Source organism: Desmodus rotundus, chromosome 9, assembly GCF_022682495.2.
Source record: "Desmodus rotundus isolate HL8 chromosome 9, HLdesRot8A.1, whole genome shotgun sequence".
Lineage (NCBI taxonomy): Eukaryota > Metazoa > Chordata > Mammalia > Chiroptera > Phyllostomidae > Desmodus > Desmodus rotundus.
The window spans coordinates 62,472,694-62,491,208 of record NC_071395.1 but is presented as its reverse complement, the minus strand read 5'-3'; the positions used below and the strand labels follow the sequence as shown (position 1 = coordinate 62,491,208).

At 59.3% G+C, this 18,515-nt stretch overlaps 2 protein-coding genes across 6 annotated transcripts in view; one reads left to right on the top strand and one right to left on the bottom strand.

Moving 5' to 3' along the window:
• Positions 1 to 1,358, top strand: part of FLII (FLII actin remodeling protein) — a 12,955-nt gene extending 11,597 nt beyond the window's left edge. For both annotated transcript variants that reach the window (XM_024564746.3, XM_024564745.3), the window contains exons 25-30: positions 7 to 67; positions 154 to 282; positions 362 to 468; positions 563 to 668; positions 789 to 854; positions 947 to 1,358. In XM_024564746.3, coding sequence (XP_024420514.1) covers positions 7 to 67; positions 154 to 282; positions 362 to 468; positions 563 to 668; positions 789 to 854; positions 947 to 1,081 — 604 coding nt within the window. In that variant the 3' untranslated portion in view covers positions 1,082 to 1,358. The remainder of the gene's footprint in view (positions 1 to 6; positions 68 to 153; positions 283 to 361; positions 469 to 562; positions 669 to 788; positions 855 to 946) is intronic.
• Positions 1,354 to 18,515, bottom strand: LLGL1 (LLGL scribble cell polarity complex component 1). 4 transcript variants are annotated; one of them, XM_053910489.1, is made up of 22 exons: positions 18,325 to 18,515; positions 14,709 to 14,806; positions 12,664 to 12,745; positions 12,438 to 12,568; positions 11,119 to 11,325; positions 10,877 to 11,039; positions 10,659 to 10,794; positions 10,275 to 10,329; positions 9,960 to 10,114; positions 9,663 to 9,886; positions 9,384 to 9,451; positions 8,250 to 8,403; positions 8,070 to 8,174; positions 7,185 to 7,477; positions 6,697 to 6,844; positions 6,319 to 6,472; positions 4,514 to 4,812; positions 3,818 to 4,082; positions 3,487 to 3,601; positions 3,179 to 3,291; positions 2,824 to 2,949; positions 1,354 to 2,700 (listed from the first exon to the last, which is right to left on the bottom strand). In XM_053910489.1, the coding sequence occupies exons 1-21, from the start codon at positions 18,403 to 18,405 to the stop codon at positions 2,825 to 2,827; spliced, it is 3,171 nt and encodes a 1,056-aa protein (XP_053766464.1). In that variant the 5' UTR covers positions 18,406 to 18,515; the 3' UTR covers positions 1,354 to 2,700; position 2,824. The 4 variants fall into 4 exon arrangements, with proteins under 4 accessions (XP_053766464.1, XP_053766461.1, XP_053766462.1 ...); XM_053910486.1 differs by having other exon boundaries at positions 2,829 to 2,949; XM_053910487.1 differs by having other exon boundaries at positions 2,829 to 2,949; positions 10,659 to 10,791.

Here is an 18,515-nt window from a genome sequence, read left to right as displayed (position 1 = left end):
CTCCAGGTGCATCCAGATCAACACTGACTCCAGCCTCCTCAACTCCGAGTTCTGCTTCATCCTCAAGGTGGGATCATGGGAATGCCCAGGACTATGGGTCAGGGTGGAGAGATGTTGGGTGCACCTGACCTGAACCCTCCGCACACTCTCCAGGTTCCCTTTGAGAGTGAAGACAACCAGGGCATCGTGTATGCATGGGTGGGCCGGGCGTCAGACCCTGATGAGGCCAAGCTGGCAGAGGATATACTGAACACCATGTTTGATGCCTCCTACAGCAAGCAGGTGACCAGGGCAGGCAGTAGCCAGGTAGGCAGGAGAGGGCAGACAGGGACCCTGGGCTGGACCAACCTTTCACCCACAGGTCATCAACGAAGGTGAAGAGCCAGAGAACTTCTTCTGGGTGGGCATAGGTGCACAGAAGCCTTATGATGATGATGCTGAATACATGAAGCACACCCGGCTGTTCCGGTAAGGCTGGGCCCAGACCCCTGCCCCAGCTTCCTCCTGAGTTCTGGCCCTGCTGCTGAGGACCCTTAGTCTCCCCCTGACCCTTGACCTCCAGGTGCTCCAATGAGAAGGGTTACTTCGCAGTGACTGAGAAATGTTCTGACTTTTGCCAAGATGACCTGGCAGATGATGACATCATGTTGTTAGACAACGGCCAAGAGGTAAGACCCTTGAGGACCCTGCCGATTTAAGGAGCCCATCCACTTGTAAATGGGAATTAGGCCAGAAGGTGGGGGAGCTCCTGAGTCCCCCACGAGACCATCTCCTGGCTATACCCACAGGTCTATATGTGGGTGGGGACCCAGACGAGCCAGGTGGAGATCAAGCTGAGTCTCAAGGCCTGCCAGGTAAGCTGGGTTGAGAGGAGGGCTGAGGCCGCCTGGGGAACCTGGAAGGCTGGCCAGAGGCGCCTCTCACACACACACCTACTGCTCATCAGGTATACATCCAGCACCTACGAGCTAAAGAGCACGAGCAGCCCCGCCGCCTACGCCTGGTCCGTAAGGGGAATGAGCAGCATGCCTTTACTCGCTGCTTCCATGCTTGGAGCACCTTCCGCGAGGCCCTGGCCTAGGGTGATTGCAGGGCCCCATGGGAACCCCAAGCTCTGGGTGAGGGGGGAGAAGGGCCTCTCTTCATCCACCACCTGCCAACGGAGGCTATGTGCAGGTGGCTTCTCCCGCTTTGGGCATCCCCCCGTGCCACTGTCCCCAGCAGCACAGCCCAAGTACCACCAACAGGGGCAATGCTGCCTAGTGCCCTGAGGGGGTCATGGCAGTCAGACTCCCTCTGGTGTGAGCTTACATGTGGTACCCCTTCTCTGCCAGGGATAAAGCAGATGTGGTGTCCTTTAAGAGATATTAAATGCTTTTATTTTCAATATTAAAAATCAGCATTTTTAATATTAAAACAGTGCTAATGTTAACAAAATGACAGAAAAACCCCCAAGGTACAATCTACAGGGAGAACCCATTCTGACCCCCCACATACACACACCTGACAGGCCTGCCTGGGGCGCCCAGGTGGCTCCTAGTCTCACTCACTCTCACACACATTTCTTGTCCAAGTGGGGGCAGGGGGGGACATGCTAGCCCAGGGGCAAGTACCAAAATAGTTTTAGAAATGAGTGTCCAGCCTGACACTGTCCAGTCAAGGCATTACAAAAATATTCTTTGCAAAAGGAGGGGGAAGGTAGGTGGCATGGGCTGGCAGCCCCACCTGGCCTCCAGGGTACTACCTATAGAAGGGGCCAGTCCCAATACACCCCAGAGTTCCAGGCCCACACCCTGGGACCAGGGTGGGCAGGTGTCACCGGAGCCTACAGGTTAGCAGGCATAAGTCTATGTGAAGGGCTGGGAAGAGCCAGGGGTCCTGGATCCCAGCTCCAACCAAGGCAGGTGGTTTCTAGCCTTCCTCGTAGAGGAAGAATAGGGTCAGAGAAGGCCAGGGAGGCTGAAAGAGACTACTCAGGTGCCACCACTCATCCTCCTCTCCAGGTCAGGCAGAAGGGTCGCCCCGCCCATCTGGGACGAGGGCCCTGCAGTTAACAGCCTGAGGAAGACTGGCCAAGTCTCTGACCATTGACCACATCCCGCCCACTGAGGCCAGGCTGTGGCCAGGGCATCTACAGCAAGACAGCTGGGGTGTCTGCCTGGTTGTGTGGGAAGGGGTCCTAGGTAGCAAATAGGCTGGACAGACTTCTGGGCCCCAGATCTGGACACGGAGCCACAGTGAGACTGGAGTGGTGGCCAGTCAGTCTCAAGCCAGGCCCCACTCAGGGCTTACTGAGGAGGGCCCAGCCTTGTGCCTGGGTGCTCTCATCTGCTGAAATGAGCTGGCCAAAGCACAGGCTGCCCCACCTCTGTTCCAAACGCCACCTATGACATCTGCGGGCTAATGGGCTGGCTCTTTTTTTTAATACCCAACTATGGGAATTGTGTCTGTGTGGCCCCCAAAGCCTCTGCCGGACGTGTCCTGGCAGCAGCCAGGCCTCAGGGAGTACTGTCAGTATAGAGCCTGCTAGGGTTTCAGGTGTGAAACCAGGGTGGGTGTGGGGGGCCGGGATTGAGGCTGAGAACCACAGGTAGAGCTGGATCCCCCAGACTTGCAGCACCTCATTTTATCAGGATGGCACAGGCTCGAGCCTTGTCTTCTACCAGGTTCCTCAGATTCTTTTCAGATTCCTCTGAAGTGCTAGGGAAAGGGGGCAGTAATCAGGGTCTGGAGCATGGCCCCCTCCTCGGTCCTGCACGCCCCAGCTCGGACATTAGGTTGCCTGAGGGGAGGGGAGGGAGGCTGGGGATCCTGCCCGCCCACCTCACCCCAGGAAATCCTTCACGTCCTCCACTGTGATGTCCCCTATTGTGTCCAGAGTGGTGTCCACACTGGTGGCCGAGTCAATGGACATAGGCGAGAGTGCAGCCTCCAGCAGCTCAGGGGTGTCTGCAGGGAGGAGACGGTCAGGCCTCTGTGAGGCCCTGAACACCCTCTGTACCTGGGGACCCAGTCCCAAACCCAGCCCAGCAATGACAGGCCCCATACCCCTCTCCTGCCTGGTATACCCCACCCCTCCCCAGACTTCTTCTGGCCTTGGCTCAGCTGCTGCCTCTTGCAGAGGCCTGCGCTGACATCTGGGCTGATTTGTGTCCTATCATCCCCATCAGCCCCTCACCAGCTCCCTGGCTGTGGACAGGATTAGAGCTTCCATCATGGTTCTGCGGGGCCAGGGCGATGCCCGGGGTCCCGTTAGCCTGGCTCAGCTTGGGTGACTCTTGGAGCCTGTAGCTGCAGAGACAGGGCCATGATGGGGTCACAGGCAAGCACCTGAAGGGCCAAACCCCTGTCCTCCCATTCCCAAGAGCTGGGACCAGGCAGGGGTGATACCACGGAGGGCCACCCCCACTCCAGACAATGTAGGGGTGGGAATGACACTGGCCTTGGGTGAAGGCCTCCCGAGCCAGGGGCTACTCCTCCATGTACCTGGCACGGACAGCACCATGGGGCCAGCTGAGGTCCAGAGAGCAGAGCGGCTCTGTGATGTTTCGGGCACTTAGGGAGAAGCGCTCAAACTCCGACGGGGAAATGAGGTAAAAACCTGGATGGGTGGGAGACAAGGAGGGAAGACAGCACTTAGAAGACGTGATTCCAACCACAGCCCCAGAGCTGGTCTCTGCTGTGCACACGGTGCCTGGCCCTCCCCAACCCTGCCCAGTGCTGTGCCCCCAACCTGGACCGCCCCCCTCTGCTGACACACCCTGGGAACTCTCCAGGACCCACCTGGGTCCCTTGCACCAGAAAACCTTTGCCTCACCCTGGCCGTGGCGCGTGAAGACACAGGAGGCAATGCCGCTGATGTCCTCCTTGCGGATACAGGAGTAATGCACTTGGGGCCGCAGGCCCGGCACGGAGAAGACATGCACATCACCCAGGTTGGTGAGGCAGGCCAGGCAGGTCTCAGCATAGTCCTCGCAGGCCACGCTGGCAAATGTGGCCAGTGCCACCTTACGCACACGACAGCCCTCATGGGCTGTCAGCTTGAACTTGGTCTTGGCACTCACCTTGGGTAGTGTGAACACCTGGCAACACAGGTGGCCAGTGAGCATAGCCTGGTCCTACCCACGCCCCCAGCCCCTACTTGGAGCCCAGCCTGCCACACAGGCCTGTGCCCTGGCCACACTACCACCGCTGCCTGAATCCCCTTCACCCTGAACTGCCACCCTCAGACTTGACCTGGGCCTCACTCTGCTCCCAGGAACCTCCCAGGCCCCCTCCTATGAGAACCTGGCAAAACCAGGCACACTGAGCTATAAGGGTTAGATGGCTGGTGTCCCCCCTACACCACGACTTCCTGCCAGAGCCCCTAGGACTGTCATCGGGGTTCTTCAGGGGCACCTCTGCTGGCTGGGTGAGGTCTTGGGGGGGTTCTCAGCAGGCAAGGTAGGGGTTGTAGGGGGTCCAGTGGTATCTAGGAAGTGGGAGCCTGGAGGAGGTCTCCAGAGCAGCTCACCTTGAATTGCTCCTCAGATGCAATGAGCACTGCATGGCCACCCTGCATGTCTGGCGCCTGTGCCAGGTCCTGAGAGGCCTCGTAGGGCTCAGGCAGCGGGCGGCCACGCCCATCCAACACGGCAATGGCCACTACGGGGGCACGATGCATCAGCTGCACCTCCTTGCCCAGCACAGCCTCCACCACCCGCTCAGGCCGCTTCTCGCTGCCTCCTGCTGCTGCTGCTGGCACCTCCAGTGCATAGGCAAACACAGAGCCCGAGTTGGTGCCTGCCCACATGGTGGGTCCATGGTGAGCCGCTGTGGGGCAACAGGCTGGTGAGGCAGGTGTCTGCCCATTTACCATAGGTTCCTCCCCTCCTCTGCTGACACTCTGGGACCCAGGACTGGTTCTCTTCTGTCCCACTTCTTGCGGCTTTAGGCAACTTCCCTATACTGCTGACCACAATCAGCCCTGGTGCAGATCTGAAGAGGCAGGAATGGCCTCTCAGGCATCTCCGTGGGGACAGCAACAGCACAGTAACTGGACCCTGATCTCTGCAATCCCATCCCACAGCACCCTCAGCCCCATCACAAAGCCCCAACTCTCCCATCTCTTCTCAGCCCATCAGCAGTCCTATCAACACACTCAAATAGCTGCCCCAAAGGTGCATCAGGGCTCCGACCGCATCCCTGCTTCTTCCCCACCCCTTTCAGTGTGTTCTCCATGCGGCAATCAGACAGAGTCCAGCCCTGGGCTGAAATGAACTGAGCCATCTCACCTGCCTCCCTGTGTGAGCTAAACCTCTAGAGAAGACCCTTTAGTGGAGAATCAGAGCTAAAAAGCCAAGAGCCAAGGTGGGCCGGAGCAGTCATGGCTGTGTCCCCTGGGTGAATGGATGATCTCGGCAACAACCACTGGGGCAACCAAGCCCCAGCAACAAGTCAGTGAGCACCTCACACAGCTGACACCTGATGCCCAGGCAGCTGGGGACTGAGCCCCATGGGCCTTCTCACACGGACTGGGCAGCATGGAATAAGGTACAGGCTCCCAGGGCTGCCATGTCCAAACAGTGGGAAAACCCACTGGGTAAGGGACCCTCAACAAATGATACCAGAAGGGGGTCCTCCCTCAGATGCAGAGACTAACAGCTGTGAAATACCACGTGTGGACTGCTAGATTCTGACCCAGCAGCAACTATAAGAAGGCATTTTTGAGAGAGCTGCCTGTGGACCAAGCGTGACAAGACTCTGGGATCACCATCAGCTCCAATGCAGGCACCAATGCAGACACCATGCAGGCACCATGGCTGGAGGTTACATGTGTCACACAAACTGAAGTGCTCCAGCAAGGTAACAACAGAGTACCCAGCAACAGCAGCTCCAGCTGAGGCAGGGGGGTGACTATTTTTGTGTGTGGTTGAAAGTCTATAAGTTAAAAATCAATCAATGAATTACTGAATAAACCTGACCACCTGGGGTCAAAGCCAGCTCTTTAGCAAGGCAGGAGGTGCCCTCTCCCTTCACTGCGGGCAGCCTCCCAACCCACCCAGGGCCTTGGCACTGGCAGATCCCACTCTCTCCTGCCCCCAGTCTTCAGCTCTCAGGTCTTAGAGGTCCTGCTGGCCCACTCACCAGCCCTGCGTCACCAGAAACTACAGGGGAGCTGTTTCAGTGCAGGGCAGCCTGTTGCCAGTGCAACATATGAGGCACCCAGTAATGCTGTCCAACCCCTAGAAGATGCTGCCCACCCTCCCCCTCCCACTGTCCATTTCCTGGAGGCCAACTGAGGCCCACTTCTCCAACCCGTCCCTTCCCTGGGCTCACCATCTCGGAGAAATGTGTCAGCAAAGTACAGGCAGCGCACCACACCCGAGAGGGAGTCATCGGCTGAACGCGGCTCGATGCGTCGCTGCACAGGTGTCATTTCCACATCATGGGAGCAGGCCTGCTCTGCCAGCTGCGCATTGGCCTCCTGCAACTGGAGGAGCATGGGGCTCCAGGACACTGCCTTTTTCCTTCCACACAGCCCTGCACCCCATCACCCTCCCCAGCTCACTCTGATCCATCCAGGGGCTGGGGAATGCTCAGGGGTGGGCAACAGACAGTGAGCAGACACGGGGCTCCGGGTTAGGGCCCAAGCCTGGCTCCACGTCTACAGTACAGCCTGGGGAGTTTCCACCTGCCAGCTTGGCCCCAGCTCACCTTGCTGTTGGCATTAGCAGCCCGCTTCTTGCCTGAAACTCGGCTCTTGCGGATGCGCCGGAAAGACTGGCGCAGTGACTTCTTGAGTGACTTCACCCGGGAGAGTGGTCCCTCCATGGCCAGTGAGTCATTGGGATGAAGCGTGCACCTGGGGGCAGACAGGCACCATCTGTGCCATGAAGCAACCTCCTGGAATAGCCCCCGTGCTCCTGCTGGCCCCAGGGGCATCAAGGGTCCCAGGTCAAAAGCCCAAGACCCTTTCTGCTGCCCTGCCAAGCCAGCAGCTGGTAGGCTTAGAACTCTACCAGGAGCACTTCACATAAAGTCGAAGCTGCCAAAAGCAACAGAGCCACCTTTGTCACACCCAGTCTTATAGAGAACACTGAGGCCTAGGTGGGAGAGGGCAAACACCAGAGGTCCCACAGGAGCCAGGGGCTGGGTGGAGGCTCAGTCCCCACCTTGCCTGGCTGCAGCCCGCCCCCACGCACCTGGTCAGCACAGGGCTCTTGCGCTGGTAGTCAAAGAGGCCAAAGCCATGACTGGTGCCAAAGGCCACAAGGCTCCACTCTGTGTGCAGCGTGACGGCAGTGACGGCGGCAGGCGGCAGGCACTGAATGAGCACTCGAGGCTGGAAGCCAGCAGGCCAGGGCAGGGGCCCTGTGCGCGGGCTCAGCCGCTCGTGCCCCTTCCACGTGAAGCCCTCTCGGTCCTGCAGGAGGTCCACGCTGGCCACACTGACCGCCTGCTCCGACGGCACATCACTGAGCTCCAGCACCAGCACCTGAGCCCACAGCCAGGCAGGGGAGAGGTCAGTATAGAGGACAGGACCACCCATGCCCGACCTGGGCCTGCAAAACCACTGCCAGGGAGGTCCCAGAACTGTCTCGTTTATCCACTGAGTAAGCACTTACTGAATGCCTACTGTTTACCAGAACTTGCACTGAGGAACCCAGTGGTGACCGAGACCCACAGGCCTCTGCCTGCTGGAACAAAGTACTCCTCCCACACACCGTCTCCCACTTACAGTAAGCACACACCAAGCACCTTCTGTACACTCTGAGTGCCAGAGGAGCAGCACTGACCCAGGCCCGCTGGCCCCTGTCCTCCCAGTGCTCATCTAATACCTGTGCTACTCCTGTCCTGGCCCTAACCCTCCATGATTCCCTATAGCCAGAGCTTGGGCTTAAGGCCCCAACGACAGGCCCACCTCCTTGCTGGCCTCACCCAAACCAGCCCAACCTGGGACCCCATTCCTACCTCTGGGCTTTTGCCCATGCTGCTCCCTCTCCCACTTCACTGGACCCTCCAGTTCGGTCCCACCTTTTCCAAAAACCCCTCCAAGACCCCCAACCCTGGGAACATCCCAGGCTTACCTGGCCTGCAGTGCCAGCCACCACCATCTGAGCTGTGTACTTGCAAAGTGCCACCTTCTGCACCCCTAGCCGAGGATCATCACTGTAGGGGTCGAAGCAGCCCACCTGGGGAGTGGGATGGAGGGATGACACAGGGGCAGAGCCAGGACCAGGCTCTTTCAGGGAGGGGGAGGGGCCCACCTTTCGGAAGGGCGGCCAGTCATCATCAGAAGCCTGGGCCAAACTGTCGGCATGCTCACAGTCTGTCTGGAAGAGGCCAGCTGTGCTCAGCTTGTAGAGTGGCTGCAGTGCCACGCCAGAGGCGTCCCAGAACCGCACAGTGCCATCCTCGTGGCTGCAAGGGGGAAGACATCAGGCCCACACCAGAACCCTGCACATTCTCCGTCCACTCATCCAGTGACTACTCACTGAGCACCTACTGCATAAGCCAAACACTGACCAAACTACTGTGTACGGCAAGTAGGAAGAACCTACAGATTAGGGCAAAGACATACTGAGCACCGACTATATGCCAGACCACATGAACCTGGGTCCTTCAAGCAGAGTAAAAGGTGAGGAAACACTCACCAGTGTGATGAATGGGAAATGGAAAAGGGGGTAACCGAGGGAACAAAGGACTAAGAGGTTCTGCACCCACTGGGTCATCTACAAAAGGTGGTCAGGAGTTAGTCAGTCACAGAGCAGGGATTGGCTGGGTCACGAGGCAGCAGAAGGAGAGGAAGGGAGGGGAGGCAGGTCCATCTGGGGTGCCGACTCAGATGGAAACCCAGGCATGAGGACTGTGAGTCTGTGAGGCTGCAGGCTGGATGGGAAGCCTCCAGAAGCCCTGAAGGCCACGGCAACATTTTCAAGGAGGAGTGCAGGGGCAGAGCCAGAGGCCCCAAGATCCCAGCACAAGCAAGCAGCAGGGGCAGGGCAGGAAGTGAGTGAGGGCCTGAGTCATCGGGCACGTCAGCACCCGCCAGATCCAGGCCCTCCGGCACCTGCCCTGGGCAGCTCTGCATGGGCCAGCCTAGACTTTCCGGTCCTAGGGCAGGCTGGGTGAGCAGAGCTCAGTTCCAGGCCAAAAGGCAGGGCGGGGAGTGGCTTGAACCAGGGTCGAGGGAAGCTACGAGCCCAACCACCCTACTAAAGGGGGCAACCAGGTCCCACCAGAGGCCAGGCCTGAGTCATTGGGCAGGCCAGCACCCGCCTAGCCCAGGCTGAGCTCTCCTGCACCTGTGCGGGCTGCATCAGGCCCCACTTGCCCACACACACACCCACACATACATGTCACGACTATGCTTAGCCATGGGACTTGAAGGTCTACCATACCCAGTGAGCAGCAGCCCTCGCTGAGACGGCTCCTGGGCCAGGCTCCGGCCCCCCGTGATGGGCCAGCTCTGGGGGAGAAGGTGAAGATGTCAGCAGAAGGTCAGGACACTCGTCTTTTCCCTCTCTCCCTGGACCTGGCATCCAGGACCCCAACTGCTTCTGAGTCTCCAGTGTACAAATGCCACATTCCCACCTCAGGGCCTGTGCCCAGGAAGTGCCCTTCACAGGGAACACCCGCCCTCCCCAAGGCACTACCCTGCAAGGCGCCCAGGCACACACCGAGGCACTGGAGGCAGGCTGGGGGCTCTGCTGCTCGCCAGCGCTCACAATGCGGGCCCATAGCTTGGCAGGGACATTGGCGACGTGGGCCGAGCAGGTGATAGCAGATGAGTGCAGTGGGGCCAGGTACGGAGCAGGAACGACCGGCCAGCCAGGCACTTGCAGGTCTAGCACCACCAGCTCCTCTTCAAGCAGCACAGCCAGGGCCTGGGGCTCATCGAACTCTGTAGGACAGGGGCAGGGTGAGGAGCATGGCCACAGGCAGTGCCCAGTACAGGGTTGGGGAAGGCAACACACCGTCCTCGGGTCGCGTGCTGTGCACCGTGAAGAAGTCAATGATGCGGGAGGTGAAATCCAGTGTCACCAGTGTCTCAGCCCGGAGCACACTGACACAGTGGCGGTCACCATAGCTGGCACGAGGCATGCCACCACTGAAGATGATAAAGTGGCCCCTATACAGGGACCAGGGAGCATGTGAGCCGCCTGGGCCTGGAGCACACACCTGCACACCCCAGGGAGAGATCACAGGACATCCCTGTACCCCCAAACCCATCCTCTGCTCCCAGCCAGACGTAGCCCCTGACCCACACCTGAGCCCAGATCCCCACCTACCCAGATTCACAGCTTCGCCACAGAATCTTATTGATGGCTTTGCAAGGGAAGGGTCCTGGAGAGATGGGATGGTGTCAGGCTCATTTGCTTGCCAGGACCCAAAGAGCCGATGGTCAAATTTCTCACCCCTTCTCTCATCCTGTCCACATCACTCCCCGCCTCAGAGATGCTTCCTGCCTCCCCAAGAGAAAGGGTGCTGCCCCAACCATACACCCTCCTGGGGCGGGTCCCACCTTTGCAGATTTGGCCTGGCGCTGCCACCCTCCCCAACTCCTCTTGGATGCCCCCACAAAGGCCAGGAAGCCGTAAGTGCCTGAGCTTGGGGTCACCCATCAAAACCTACGCTCAGGCAGCGGAGCCACCCTTGCCCTGGTCAGCACTCACCATAGGGCACGGTGGCTACCGTAGGTTGCGTCACTGGGGAGCTGCCAGTGTCTGCGGACCAGATGGCATAGCTGCCATCGCTGTGCGAGCTGACCAGCGTGCTGCCACTGCGCTCCCAGCACAGGCTCTCCAGCTGCTGTGGGCCAGGGCAGACAGGCATGAGCAAGGCAGCCAGGAGCAGAGGGCCTGGGCTGCGGACTCCAGCCTCCCACACAAACCTGGTTCCCCAGGAAGATGCAGTCCGCACACTGTGCGGCCTGGTTCCAGATGACCAGCAGTCCCCGGCTGTAGCCAATGAGGATCTTGGTGGGATCCCGCAGGTGTCCCTGCAGGGACTCCACAGGGCCCAGTGCCTTCCCGCACCGGCAGTCATCTGGCAAACTGCAGAGGGAGCACTGGTGAGCCAGCAGGAGCGCTGCCCAGGCACAGGATGGGTGTGGGAAGTCTGCCTGCCTCTCACCTTCGCAGAACCTCATCAGGACCAAGGGTTTGACCCTCAATCAGCATTAGGGTGTTAACATCCAGGAAGAAGACGCTGCCACCTTCAGTGCCCAGGGCTGCCATGTTGCTAGCAGCCACCAGCAGCACCACTGTGACGTGGGCAAGGGTGGGTGGGCCACTGTGAGAGACGAGGGGAGGTGTGTGAGGGGGTGGGCCCATCCACCTGCTGAAGAGGATGCAGAGGGTGCTGATGAGCTGTTGGTAGCTCACTGCGGCCCCTCTGCACTCACTGGAGCCTGATTATCCAGTGGGCTGCTGAACTGGGAAGGCAACAGTAGTGGCATTGTAATTAACTTGCTCAATTATTCATCAGGATGTCAGCAGGGAGAGGGATAAATATAGGTTCCCCAGGTCTTGGAGATGGGCTCCCAAGCTCCTCCCACCAACCAGGAAGAAAAGGCAAGAGCCAGGCTACTGCCCAGGCCAGGCCCAGGAGGCCAAGGACATACAACTCTCCTGAGCCCTACCCAAGAACACCACCAGCCCTCTGGGGGTCTCCCTGACTTTTCAGGGGAGCCCCAGATCACCCCTGCCTGGAAAGGCTCGGAGACCTGGTCATCCATCCTTGGGCTAGGGCTGGATGGGGTTGTCATCCAGCTCTCCACAGAAGCAACACAAGCCTCTCACTGAGCTGGAGACAAGCATTCTGCAGCATGAAGGACTCACCCACTCTGGCCATCTCAGCAAGAGTCAGCAGGGCCAGGGACCCGGAGGCCCCTTACACTCTCACCAGAGGTCCCGGACACTCCCTTGTCCTCTGGACCATCCTATCAGCACCTCACAAAGCACAGCATGGCAGGACCCCCCTTAGGCCCAAACTTGCCCTTTCACTGTGCATGCTATGGCCAGTCGCCCCACGCCCAGCTAGAGACACCAAGAGATCTCTGCTGATGTCAGCTCAGCTTAGACCTGCCCCGGACACCTCCAACACTACAGTGAGTGCAGGCCCGCCCACCCGGCACGGGAAGCCTGGGACGCAGCGCGCAGCCTCCTGTCCTGTACCTCCTGGTGTTCCAGTGCTTCTGCAGCACAAACCCCACCTGCTCACCTCAGGCTCTGCTGGACCTCCCCTTCTAACACCCACCAAGTCCACGCAGCACATCTCACTGAAGAGGGGTCCAAACGCTACGCTACTACCTTCTGGGACCCAGGCTAAGCTTAACATACCCCACAACCCTGAATCCCAGCCCCCAAAGCAGCTTCCCATCCTTCCACCATGCCTTTGCAAGGCTGGCCCCCAATGTAGAGCAGCCAGACAGTGGCCAAGTCCCCCAGTACCTGGCACCATCAAAGCCCAGCCGACTGGGCAGCTGAAAGCTGAGCGCTTCCTCCAGGTGGGCACAGCCATTCTGGTGGATGATCTCCCAGAGATGCAGGCTGCTATCATCCAGCAGGGTCAGGAGGCGGCCCTGGTGGGTGAGCAGAGACCAGGACTGGGCTGGTGGGATGGAGAAGGGGAATGTGGCAGCTTTGAATGAGCCAAACGGTGGCGGCAGAGGCTCACCTGGCCAGGCAGGAAGTGCATCTGGGTGACTGTGGCCATGTCTCGGTGCAGGCCCGTGAATTCCACACCAGGTGCACCATAGCTGAGGGTGGGTCAAGGGTAGAAAGCAGCAGATACAGACTGAGATGCTCAAGCCTCCTCCTTCTCCAGGACCATTGTGACAGGTCCCAACCAGGCTTGCCTATCTGGGAGCCCTCCAAGTTCAGGTGGGTCCCCTTCCCTGAAGCAGCACTGTCAGGCACCCCCAAGTCATCCTCGAGCTCAGAATGCAGGCTCCACTCGGCTCCTGTAAGTCATCCTATGGCATGACCCTCACTTCATCTACAAAATGGGACAGGGACGCCCACCTTATAGGGCTGACACAGGGCAAGTGAGACTAAACCACGTTCAGCACACGTGGCTCAGTTCTGGCGCACAGCCCGGGCTCCACCCTGCGCCAGCCTCTGAGCACAAGAGCCGGCCCCACGGGCATGTCGCACAGGCAGAGAGGCCAGGCCAGGACCTAGCAAGGGAAGCCAAAGGCAGAGGGGAGCCCAGGCTGCCACTCTGCACAGCTCCAGGCCCAACTCCAGCCATGGGCAAGGAAACCAGTCTCCCTAGCAGCCCCACCAAGAGAGAGGAGAGGTCGAGGCCTGTGTGTTTCACAAACCTGCACACAGAGGCTTAGAGAGGCTGGGTGACCTGCTTCAAGTGCCTGGCATCAGTACTAGAGTCCCAGCAATTCCAGGTTTGACAGTGGACAGCCAGGGCCCGGGAGGGAGGGCAAGGGAGGGGTCAGCAGTGTTGCCTAGGGACGAAGCAGGAGCCAAGCCGTTGCTTGGAGCTGGAGTTGGGATTCCCTGCAGGAGCTGGGAGAACACAGAAGACAGGACAAAAGAGGGGGCAGGAGTGCTGGGTAGGAACGAAAGTCACCAAGGAGACAGGGGTAGGGGCAGCTTTTGTCTAAGGCCTTCTCAAGCCTCAGTTTCCCAGCCTAGGGGTGGCTTGAGGGGCCAGGGGAGAGCTCTGGCCTCCTCTGAGGCTGTCCTCGTCTGTACAACAGTTCTTTGTAAGCCCGAAGAGCCAGCGCCCAAGAAAGACCAGGACAGCAGGAAGGCCAGCTCAAGAGGCCAACAGAGTCGTATAGAAAGGGGCACTATGAGACACCAACTACAGCAACACAACACGTATGTGGGACAGGACAGCACCTTGAGGGGCAGGAGCAGCAGGCCAGGAAGCAGGTGGCCTTGGAGCAGTCTTGTGGTTGTGGTCAGTGGGGGGAGGGAGCATCCAGCCAGCCCAGCCACACCCCCTAGTGTAGGAAAGCTCACCAACTGCAGGCCCCAATGCCCACCCCTCCCCTCCCCTCTGCTTTACAGGCATTTACTCATTTTGTGCCATCCGATATCTCTGATGAGGAAACTGATGACCCAGAGGGTCATGTGGGAAGGGGTGGAGTTGGGCACCCCATACTGAGCAGCCACCAGACACTCTGCACCTCAGTTTCCCTGAGTGGCAGGGGGCTCACTGCAGGCAGTGGAGGTGGGATGCTCCACACCAGGCAAGCAGGCATTCAGCTGTCTGCTTGCCCCACCCCACCTCGAGCTTACAGAGAAAATGCCCGCTTTGTGCAGCACACACAGCCCATTGTGTGACTGCTAGCATCCAGGTGGGGGCTGAGCTGCGCTCTCCACGCTGAGCCTGGCACTGCCCCCAGCCCCTTGGCTGAACACATGTATCTCACATTCATACACATATGTGTGCCCAGTCACCAGGGAAAGGCCCACTGTGTGACCCTGGTGCACCCACCAACCTTGACAGGTCCTGAGACTGACCAGTACCCTGCCCCGGCCACCCTGCTGGCTGAAGTGCAGCAAGGGACAGCTGTGACCACTGTAAGCTCAGCCCCGCCCCCAATCTCTGTGAGGAGGTATCTCGGGGCAGAAGCTGCAACAGCCCCCACCAGGATCCAGATACCTTGCATGGCTGCCCGAGGAGCTCAGCACACAGGGAGCTGTAGGCAGGTGGTCCTCACAGCCCCCAACGATGCGTCCCGCAAAGGATACATCTTGACGGCCCCAGACCTGGTGCCGATGGCCATGATGCGAAGCTCAGGATCGAAGGCCAGGGCGCTGGGCTGGTTGGGGAAGCCATGTTCCACGGTCTGTGGGGGAGAGGAGGGCACTTGCACAAGCACAGCTGCCCCCGGCCCACCGTGAGGCCCACCCCAAGGCAGCCTTCAGGATCTGCTGCTGCTATACATTGGGACTCAAGCTGGGTCCACCTGTGCTCTGTGGCCTTAACTGTATAATGGACAATCACGCCTCCAGTTGGTACAGAAGGGTCTGAGCCCCTGGGCCCAGCAGAGGCCCAGCCCAGGCCAAGTCCCTCTCCCTCTCAGCACCTGTGTTCATCCCACTGTGTGCAGGGCTCTAGCACAGACAGGGAGAACAAGGTTCAGAAGTGGACCTCACCTGCCCCAGGGGGCGCTCTGCACCCCAGTCCTAGAAGCAGACTGAAGCTTGGTGAGGTGCCAAGCTGTCTAGGGTACCCTGCAAGGTTCATGGCATTCCCCAAACACAGGCTCCCACATAGAAGTCAGAGGCCAATACCCAATACTCTTCTATGCAGAGGCTCTTGACACCCCCTCCCCTCAAGAGGTACCCTCACCCCAACCCACAGAGTCAGACAGGGAGACAAGAGGGCCAGAGGAGCTTCCTGCCCAGTCCCTGAAGGCGTCACCCACCTCCCAGACTTGGGTTCTCCTGGTGGAAATTGAGCAACACTATCCCTCCCCACATTGGGGGTGGGGATGGTGTGAAGGGGTCCCTGCGCTGGTGGTAATGGGTTGGCTGCCACCCAGATCTCTGCTCCTGGCATGGCCAGTCCTAGCGCAGACTGCTCCCAGCCCCACCAGCCCATCCTGGGCTTTCCTCCATTGCCCACCCACCCAAAAAGTTCATACACCCCCAAGGCTTAGCTGGGAGGCCCCACCCTGGGAAGCCTACACCCCCATATCCTCAACACCAATGTGGTAAACCACCTGTGCACCGCGGGTACCTCCTGACCACTGCCTCAGCAAGACACACGTTTTGTAATGTGTCCCCCCTCCTGTCGCCCAGCCTCCCTCCTGCCTCAATCCATCTAGGCAGGAACTGATTCCTCTGAACAGCTGGCTTGGCCTTAGGATAGCCTCAGCTCTTTTCTAGTCTCAGTTTCCCATCTGGGCACTGGGGGTAGTGAGTCTACCTGAAGGCACAGTTGCCCACTTGGCAGAGGGTGGGGGGCAGCCTCCCTGTCCCACCAGCACTGCCAGGCCAATGCTGGACCTGATCGGGTCTGGCCAGACCCCTCTTCTGCTCAGGAACTTCTCCCCATCCCTGGGGGCTCCCAGATAACTCTGAGTCAAAGCCAAGTTCTCACATCTGGCCTCTGTCCTTCTCCTACTCTCTCCCCAGCTCACTTGACTCCAGGCCCACTGCAATTTACTGGGCAGGTTCCTGCCTCAGGCCCTTTGCCACTACCACCCCTCTGCCTGGAATGTGCCTCACCAGTGCTCCCCAGGGAGGGCTTCTGCCCTTCATTAAGGTCTCGGTTTGGGAGTCAGCTCCTCCAAGAGCCCCCAAGACGCCCTGGCTATAGCAGCCACCCCTGTCCACAGGCTCCAGGCCTTCACCCTACTTAATTTTATCCACAGCACTGGCCACCACCCAAACTGCTGCATATTTTACTCTTTTGTTTGCTTTTCACCGTCTCCCCCACTAGGACATCAGCCCCAAGTGATGTGTTTGTCCCTTTTGGTCACTGCAGTGTTCCGAGCACCTAGAAGAACTCTCACACAGGAGGTGCTCAGTATTTGTTGCCATGGAGCGCACATCCCACAGGCAACTTGAAGACGGGGCTGGGGTGTGGGCCCAAGACTGACTCCAAAGTTGATGTTTGCCCCTGACCCATCCTCCCACTCCCACTAGGGAAACTAGGATCTATTCTCTCTCTTATCTTTTTAAATATTATTTTGGGATCTAGTCTCTAGTGATCACCTACCACCCCCTCTGGTGAGCAAGACCCTCGCCCAAGACCACTCCCCTCCCATTATTGTTGCCCATACAGAATGGGGCTTCACTCGCCTTAATGGGGAGCCCTCACCTTTTGCCAAACCATGGCCAGCCAAGGGGCGCTGAGCCTCGGACCCTCCCCACCATCTTTTGCAGGTCCCCACTCACGCCCCAACTCACTGGCTGAGAAAGTAACACCTTAGCCCAGTGCCTGCCCCCACCACCCTTCTCTCACCTCACAGGGCTCATCCTCTTAGCCACCAGCACAGGAAGGGGGCCATCTGGGAGCCCCTTTCCTCCAGACCCTGCAGGCTTCTGGTAGGTTGTCAACCGAGTCTGAGAGTCCTGGCAGCAACCCCCACCACCTCGAAAATCCAGCCTGCCCCAGGAAACATCCTGGTGCCTCAGCCCCTCCGGGCCCAGCCATCTCAGAGCCTCCTCCTAGACAAGTCTCCTCTTGGAACACAGCCACTCCTCAAACTAAAGTGAAATCTTTACCAATAAGGGGAAGCAAGGACAAAGTGCCCCAACTCCATCTGTGACTTAGGGCAAGTCACCACCCTGTCTCAACCTCAATTTTCCAAACTGTGTGATGGGGCTAACAACTCAGATCCCCACGAGGTGGGAGGCACTGTACAAACTGAGGGCTTTGAGGCTAGAACTGACAGACACCCTGGGAGGAGTTAGCAAGCGGCACACCGGGGGCTCTAGATACCACACTTCAGTGCAGAGAGGGGCGGCGGCTGAAGGCAGCCCTTTTCCCACCGCAGCTCTAGGAAAGAAAGGAGGAGCAGCACTCCACCTACACCTCTGTCTAGGCTGCAGAGCCCAAGTGACACAGGAAGCCAGAGTCCACAGCAGGGAGGAAAGTGGTTCCATTTCAAGGGAAACTGAGGCACCTGATGTGCCGTTAGGTACACAGCCAGGCATTTCCTCTGGAGACCCCGCAGGGCAGGGCAGAGCAGGGCAGAGAAGAGCATGGTAGAGTCTAAAGCCCGGGGAGAGGGAAGAGAGAAACCTGGAAGGGATTTCCCAGCCCCACCCCCCAACATCTGCCTCCTCTCCTCACCCCTCTCTCCCGACCTGGGTGTGAAAGCAAAACAAAACCCAGCCCTGGGCTGCCCCAAGGGTTGACAGGGATGTGGAGGAGCCCCCAAAGAGGAATAAAAAGAGAGTGAGAGCCAGAGTGAGAATTCTAGAGACCCACACAGAAACAGAAAGACTCAGATGCAAAGACAGAAAAAGAAATAAAGAGACAGAGATGAAGGAAAACAGAGAGAAGATACGCGGGGAGAGAGGTAGGGACAACCCCTCCCCAGACACACGGCAAAGAATGAGATCAGGGAGACGGCCACAGTGAGAGAGAGGGGCAGAGACACAGAGAACTGCAGAGACAGGGCCGGTGAGGCCCACAGAGACCCGGAAAGTCAGCGAGAGACCCAGAGCCACCCAGAGATCGCAGCAGGGGCGGAGGCGCGAGGTGGGGCCCACCAAGAAGCGCCCCGGCCCCGCGTTTGGCTCCAGCCAGGCGCTCCCTCCCCTCGGGCCCTACGTGGCTCCAACCCCGGGCTCCCAGCCCCGGCCCTCACCCTCCCGCCCAGCCCGGGCCGGGACGCCACCGCCGCACCTTGTTGAAGGCGAAGAGCTCCTGCTTGAGCTTTTCGCGCTGCGGGTCAGCGCCCTGCCGCCGGAACCGAAATTTCATCATCTTGGGTTTAATTGCGGGCGCCGCGCCCGCCGCCGCCACCGCCGGTGCCTCCAGCAGGATGCGCCGTACGGACCCGCTGGTCCTGAGGCGCAGGCGGGGCGCCAGGAGGT